At 46.8% G+C, this 7,944-nt stretch overlaps 1 protein-coding gene across 9 annotated transcripts in view; it reads right to left on the bottom strand.

The window, feature by feature from the left end:
• Positions 1-2,521: 2,521 nt before the first annotated feature.
• Positions 2,522-7,944, bottom strand: part of GREB1 (growth regulating estrogen receptor binding 1) — a 137,644-nt gene continuing 132,221 nt past the window's right edge. For 8 of the 9 annotated variants that reach the window (XM_084792223.1, XM_084792220.1, XM_084792219.1 and 5 more), the window contains 3 exons: positions 6,363-6,563; positions 5,546-5,684; positions 2,522-4,402 (listed from right to left, as the gene is read on the bottom strand). In XM_084792223.1, coding sequence (XP_084648349.1) covers positions 4,239-4,402; positions 5,546-5,684; positions 6,363-6,563 — 504 coding nt within the window. In that variant the 3' untranslated portion in view covers positions 2,522-4,238. The remainder of the gene's footprint in view (positions 4,403-5,545; positions 5,685-6,362; positions 6,564-7,944) is intronic. The other variant, XM_084792227.1, reaches the window with a different exon arrangement.

The following is a 7,944-nucleotide window of genomic DNA, read 5'->3' as shown; positions in this document are numbered from 1 at the left end:
GCCTGCCTTAAGGGTCCTAGCGATTGCTTACATCATCACCTGCCACAGCCCAGCGCACCAGGTGTATGCAAATATAAGGGCCCCAGCCACCACCACCCAGCTCTGTTACAGCTCCCCATCTCTCTCTGTTCCAGGTGCCCCCTTTCTCTCTTGCTCCCTCCCTGGCCCCGCCCCTGCCCTCATGGCTTGCTTCCTCCCTCTGTACTTTCTCCAGGCACTCCTCTCCCCCCATAAACTTCCTTATACAATATCTGTTGTGTGGCCTAATTCCTCAGGGAGTGTGCTTTGGCATTGGCCGCCATAGTACCCTCCTGCTGCCTCATGATTATATAACATAACAGCAACAAGCAAAGTAGGTAACACACTTAGGTTTCTCACCATAAAAGGAGTCATTTGATAGTGGAGCAAGCAACCAGAATTGAATCTGAGGCCACAGGATCTGTGATCCAACAATTAGGCTATGTCTCAACAACAAGTGAACTCTGAGATCTCAAGAGCTTAAATAGGGGGAGGGGGGCTGATGGGGCGTGTCATGGGTTCCTGTCATAGAACACCATTAAGGGGAGGAAAATAGCTCTGTTCGTGGTCCTGCCTCCTTCCATTTCTTGGGCCTCCCTTCTAAACACACAGCCACGTCCTGGGGTCAACACACAGGTTTTAGAAGCACTGTAAAAGTCAAGCACTAAGTAGGCAGAAAACAGTCTTAAAAAGGAGAGCAAGCTTTTCACTAAGAATTTTTCATCTTCCCGAGAGATCGGCCATGTTAATCACAGACTTAAGGGGCAAGCCCTGTTCGGTAGAGATTCCCAAAGTCTGATGTTCCCTCTCCCTGATGGGAATATCATTAATAGCACACTTCTAATTTCTTGCTGCTTCCTCATTTACCCATCCCCACGGGCAGGGCAGGCGGAGTGCTAGTTTAAGGTGTTCGGCAGGGAGGCAATAGCATGCATAGCTTAGCATTTTACACTCTCTCTACTGTTAGATCTCAAAGCCCCGGGCAAAGAGCTGAGATGCCTATTAACATATCAAAGCTGGCCTGGCTGGCAAGTTCTCCCAGCATCCCTCAGTCCCTACCTGTTACAGGGTCTTCCTTTGTTGGCATACCCTGCCCACTACTCTGAACTCACCCTCCCAGGGGATAACATCCCTCCCTGCCACATTCTTACCTATATAATTAAGCCATTTTGGCTATTTGGCTATAGCCAAAATGTTGGTCTCTTGGCCTGGGCCTCTTCTTGGTGTGTGTCTTCTCTCCTGCTCTCTCTACCCCTCTGAAGGTCTGGTTTGGTCTCCTGGCATGTTCAGCCTGGACACTTCCCTCTGCCTGCTTTTTCCCTTATATCCCCAATAAAAATCCTTTCCATACTTTAGAAGTAGTCACGTCCTCCACTTCTAATTCATTTTTTTCATTCTTCGCACTGCATGTTATCAGCATTTTGTACTTGTGACAATTCCTCCTTTAGCTAGCTTGTGGCAGTGTCCTCATGTGGCAAAGCACTGTGGTCATTGTCACCCCAGGTAACTGCCCATGGAGGCATTTAGTCTTACTTTCCACGATCTGTGGTGGATCTTTATGTTTTGGACACATTATCACTTCACTTCTTTCTGATTTTCATTTTACTTGCTTCATGAGATCCGGGTCCCTGTATTCATCTCCACACAGCTCCCTTTTCCTCTCACTATATGGTGTTTCCTGTTTTTTTTTTTTTTTTTTTTTTTTGGTTTTTCGAGACAAGGTTTCTCTGTGTATTTTTGGCTGTCCTGGATTTGCTTTGTGGACCGGGCTGACCTCGAACTCACTGCGATCCACCTGCCTCTGCTTCCCGGGATTAAAGGCATATGCCCAGCTCTGGGTCTTTGTTGTATTCATTTCTGCAGCTTCTGTTCCTTTATCTTGTTCAGCTGTCCTGCCAGTGCACTTCACATGACTGTGGAGGCTGACTATGTTCTCTTTTCTCCAGCTCAGTGGTTCTCAACCTTTCTAATGCTGTGACCCTTTAATACAGTTCCTCATGCTGTGGTGACCACGCCCAAACATAAAATTATTTTGCTGCTACTTCATAATTATAATTTTGCTAGTTATAAATCAAAATGTAAATATCTGATGTGCAGGATAGCTGGGGGGGGGTCTCGACCCACAGGTTGAGAACCACTGCTCTAATTTGCTTTGTGTTTGGGTACTGTATCATAGCAAAAGCAAAGTAGCGCCGTCGATCCCACCTTTTGCCTTGACACTGGGCCTTTACTATGTATGCCAGCCACAAGCTGCAGGGGACTCCATTTCCATCTCCCATCTCACTACAGGGACGCTTGCATTACAGATGTGCAACCACACCCATCTTTACACGAGTGCTCTGAACTCAGGTCCTTGAGCTTACACAGCAAGTATTTTTTTTTCCCCAAAGTATACTGTCATGCCATGAGACTGTAAGCAGGCAGTCCCAGGAAATCACTGGCTAACCTTTGCCTCCTCGAGACAATACGGTCAGTACCCATCACACAAACAAGAAGTGCATTATACATTTTATTTATAAGACTGGAACAGTCGAGAGTGTTAGTTTAAATTAACTAGTAAAATGAGGAGAATGCCATAGGGGTCGCTATTTACAGAAGACAAATGGAACTAGAGGAGATCAGGTTTCGTTCCAAAACAGGAATCATGACATTCACAAATGATTGTTTTATAAACATTGATGTAAATATTTTATACTTGTATATTTTTTTCCTTGCGGGGAAAAAGTTGGCAGTAAATCTTTGGCATCAACTTGGACAGATTTCTCCTTGGACCATTACCAAGCTCAGAGCTCACCAGTGTCTAAGTGTGCACAGGGAACTGTGTTCTGATGAGCTTTGCAGCATCCTTTTTCCTTTAGCTGCATGTCACCCCTAGCACGCTGTGGTCTAGGATGGAGCTGGATTGTGGGGTCCAGAACACAGCAGTGTGAATTGTGCTTCTGCATCCTTCCTGTGGTTTGTGCTCTTTGCATTTTAATCTGCTCATCTTTCAAGTGCGAACAGTCATTCAAGGATTCACGCAAACCATGCATGACAGGCCGACAGGCGGCACGCAGGGTGTTAATTCAAACACCGTCGTGGTAATGAACACATACCTACGTGATTCTCTCTGGTACCACTTTTTCTGGGCAGGCCAGACTCTCCCTAAATGAACTAAAATGAATAAGAAAATGCAGGCTGTCTCCCTGAAAAGTGAACTTCAATAAATTATAAAGCTGGTTCTTAACTGTTTTGTTGGTTTTATTGTTTAAGATTCTGTGTGTGTGTGTGCGCGCAGGCCTGAGCACACACAGAGAACAGAAGAGAGCATTGGATCTTTCAGAGCTAGAATTACAGACACAAACTCTTGCTCATCCTCATGACTGGACAGCAAGCACACTTCCAGAGCTCAGTCTTCGCTCCGGCCCTCTTCATTGTCTTATATATCGCTTTGGTTTTCATTACTTTTTTTTTTTATCATGTAAGCAATTTGGTCCTCTTTCCTTTGGAAGGCAAATCTTCAGTCCACTGCTACAATTCTAATTTCCTCCTTAAAGCCCTTTTGGTTTGTAAGAAAACTTCTTTTCCATTTTGCCCTTTCTTAGAGGTAGGGTATTACCCCATACTATTTCAATAGAGTCACATTGTTTCAAAAGTAAAGCAATCCATTTTATCATATTAAGTTTGATGCCTTTGGCTAGCTTCTGCAAAGAAAACTTGTAGGTGATTAAATAGTTCTTATTAAAATAATCTACTCTTTTTTTTTCTTGTCTCCAGCCTTTACAGTTAAAATATTCCTTTGGGATATTGCTCTGTAGGGAGTCATAAGAAACCTACTTTGTGAAATCATAATCACAGGCACCGTACGGGATAGCCCCAACTCTCCACAGAAGTCAAGTGTGTCCATGGAAGCATGTGAGCAACAGTCAAGTCAGCAAACCTTCAGTCTGCATACAACGGACTTTAAGACAGCCTAGGGCACGTGGTCTGGCCCCGAGCACAGCAATCTTTGGTTTTCAGTCCTGTCCGTCAAGGACTCATGCCCGTGGCTTCAAATCATTATCTGCCACAGGACATTATGACATGTGTCACAAGGGGCTACGAATGGCCATCTCTGGCCATGTTTGATTTCTTACATTCTTAGTCTGGGATCTTCACTATCCTCAGTGGCAGGTGGTTCGTGGTGACCCCATACTCTCGGGAGCTCTGCCAGCCTCTCTCTCTCTCTCTCTCTCTCTCTCTCAGATGTGCCGTCCAGTGAGGAAAAAGAGTGGTCTGTCTTCCTTAGCATTGGCCGTCTGGAACTCATCCCGCAACCGGAACTGCCACTCATCCTCCAGCTCCAGGCGGACCACGGTCTGGCGAAGTGAGTTCCGGTCTTGGCAGATCACGCACAAGGTGGCTCCTTGAGGCACAGAAAGAAAGGGGTGAGTTCTCCCAAGAGAGCTGCGTGGGGATGCCACTTGTAGCAGCCAAAAGGTCGGGCGAAAGTGCTATGTGCCCAGTGGCCTCTGTTCCTTTTTGAGTGATTCGTAATCTCAGCAACATAGATGGTAGGCAGGCTTACTGGGAAGACAGCGTGGGAGCAGAAAAGATGAACGGGACAGACGGGAAGAAGGGGAGGAGAGACGGCTTGATCCCAAATCAAGCATTTTCAGCTCCAGCCCTGAGCTCTCCTGCCATCGCCTATCTCCGTCCAACCCTGTTTCTCACTGATGTGGACCTCAGGCAGCTCCCACCTTTACCAGATGCCCAGGATGCAGCAATCTATCCATCGGCCAGGCTCTGTTCACAGTCTTTCGTCCTCCCTCCTCACAGTGTTCAATCATCCCTAAGATCTGGCAGCAGTGTCCAACCTCTTCAACTGCTGACATTTTCCAAGTTCTGAATAATCAAGTTTTTTTTTTAAAGCCCCAAATGTCCCACCTCAACATTTTAAGTAATTTTACCATTTGGGGGACCACATTCTTAGCTAGCCTGGGCTCCCAGGGCTCCCAGGTCACAAGCTAGACAAGTCGTTAGAGGACTGTTCCTGAGGGCAGAGCCTCCCTCTCTTGCTAATTAAATGAACGAGAACAAGGAAAACGGGCAAGGTTCGTGGAATGGGAGCAAGGAAACAGAGCAGGCCTGGAAGCACAGGTTGACAAGCACTTGTTTACAGGCCATTTTCAGTGTCAGCCACTAACAATAAAAGGAGAAAGGATGGAGAGAGATAAAGGTCATCACAGGATGCTCTGCACAGCTCGGAAGCCTCTGAGTGGTCCTCGGCACCAACATATTGGACTTAGAGGGGGAAAGGAACAGAGGGATATGAAATGCCTGCCATTCACCCAAAAGAAGGGTGATGTCTTTTCTCTACTGGACAGATATAAGAGAATGAATTTGGGGTTCAGTCCCAGCTTTCTGATACTGAGAGTTGAGGCCATGACTTTCCTTCTCTGAGCCTCACTTTACCCACTGGGAAAAAGGGATCAGGCCTAAGGGCCCGTCATCACAGATGCCAGGTGACAGTGGCCAATCAAATCCAGGTCCAAGCTAGGAGTATTACCTTTCAGAAAACGGAACTTTTTCAAGAAGCTAGCCCCCACAAAAGAGTCGCAGAGGTACAGCAGGAGCCCGCTGAATGTCATGTCAGAGCAGCTGGTGTTTAAGGAGTGAGGCCTGGAGCTCACATAACAAACAGAAATCTGAAAGAGAAGGAGCCCAGGAGAAGTGTCACCTTCCAGAAAGTGCGCAGTCCCATGCAGGGCTAACATTCAGCAAGTACCAGGTGCTTCGTCAAGCTGACAGTGGGGCTTGGGACAGAGAAAGTCATCACACCTCCAAGTCGTCCCCTCTAAAAGCGGGTTCTAGGAGGGTTGTTTCAATTTATCATATTCAGACATCATTTTGAGAATCAGGAATGCCTTGCCATCAGAATTGCGTTTGATACCTAAATTCCATTTGACAAACCAACGGAGCACGCTGCCTCAAGCAGGGTGACGTCTGAGATAAAGGCCTGAGCATAACTCTGCCTCACTGCCCAAAGATTCCATCCATAGCCACAGAGTCGGCCAACCACAGGTCACAAACATTGGAAGAATTAAATCTGTATCGAGCGTGTGCAGACTTCGGTGCCCGTGTTTCATTAAGCAATGCAGAATAAGCATGTACAGAGTAGTTACACCGCGATGGGCATAGGTCATCCAGAGAGGATTCCAAGTATATAGGACGGTTACATGAGTAATGTTAACAGCATCATCTTATGCAAGTTCCCACTACCCGTGGAGTCCCAGGCTGGTCTCCATGGATCCCTGAGGGACACTAACTGTGATTCAAAAACCTGGTACTGGGTCACTTGTTCTATGGATTCCATGCCGAGTTACCTGGGGTCCTAGGTTAAGGTAGCAGTCTACAGACAGCACGGGGTGGCCATGATTCCTCAGAGAGAGCGGGAAGAAGCGGTGGCTGTGGTATTGGAGGAACTTCTCCAACAGGAGCTGGGCGGGAGCTGCCAGGAATGTGTGCTTACTGTCTGGGGCACAGATGTACTGGGATGGCACAATAGCCACAGAGCTGTCAGACACCTGCCAGGAAGAGAGACAGGCCTCAGGCCACTCAGAGATATCTCGGGGAAAGCGCTTGCCAAGCAAGCATGGTGTCGAGCTTAGATCCCTGACACCTATGTAAAAGCCAGGTGTGATCGCATATTTCTGTAACCCTACGGCTGGGAGAGGGACAGAGTCAGAGAACATCTTTGGAGCTCACTGGCCAGCTGATCCAGAAAGTCAGTTCAGTGCCAGACAGCATCTTGAAGGATAAAGGATAAAGGAAAAAGCAGTAGTGCACCCCAAATCAACCTCCATATGCACAGTTCATCCCACACTCCTGTCACCATAGGCTGAACTCTCCACACTGCTGTCCCCACTTGGTGGGCTGATCTCCCTGAAACTAGATGCTAAAATAAGCCTTTCTCCCTTACGTTGTTCCATTAGCCACTCTCCCACAGGCCATGAAAGCTGGCTAACAGAGTGAGTGTGTGACAAATGGGGCTGCTGTTTGGACTAAGCCTGGCCACATCGTTCGTGGGACTATTGGCTTCTTATCACTCTTGTGGCAAAGTCTAGACGTCATGAAAATTTCCGTCTATTTTCTGCCACTCTTCCTCGTTCCTTATGCTTCTTTCTCATGGGGAGTGGGGGCGGGGGCATTGACTCCTCGCCATCCAGATGTCACATTAGGTCACCCTGAGACATCTCCTTCAGCTCCATGGTGCTTCTAACAGTGGGGCTGCACTGAGTAGGGCTGACTTCTTCCTCAGCTGCGAGGCTACATACCTGAGAGAGAAGGGACTAACCAGTCTTTAGTGTACATCTAACGAAATAAATGAAAACAAATAATTTCACAGGCATGAAAAAAATTAAAATATATCAGTAGCTTTCCTGTATTTAACCAACATGCAATTAAGATTATGTTCAAGGTGGAATAAATATCTAAAATAATAGTAATGACGATGACAACAGCAACAACCCAAGGGCTGGCTCAGCAGGTGAGGGAACTTACTGCGAGCCTAATGACCTGAGTTAAATATCCAAGACCCACATGGTGGAAGCAGAGAACCAACTCCCTCAGGTTGTCTGCTGACCTTTGGTTGATAAGCACTGCTCTAGAGGAAACCAGCTTTTCCCTGGCCCCCAAATCCTTTCTGCATTCTCCCCCACAACCCTTCCACCTTACTATCCAGCCATCTACCCACAAGCCCCAACTCTACTGCCAGAACAGTTTCCTTGTGGGGACACTATGGGACACACACACACACACACACACACAAATTGAAAACCTACGAGCTTAAAAATGACAATGAGGAAATAAAACAAATGGTAGATTTGAAAGGCACGTCATGGGCTTTGGTAGAAATATCTCAGTGGTCTTTAAGTTAAACAAGTTTAATACACTACATTTTTTTTT

This window comes from Acomys minous, assembly GCF_964271855.1.
Source record: "Acomys minous genome assembly, chromosome: 8".
NCBI lineage: Eukaryota > Metazoa > Chordata > Mammalia > Rodentia > Muridae > Acomys > Acomys minous.
Note: the sequence above shows the minus strand (reverse complement) of the source record. Positions and strands in the feature narration are given on the sequence as shown.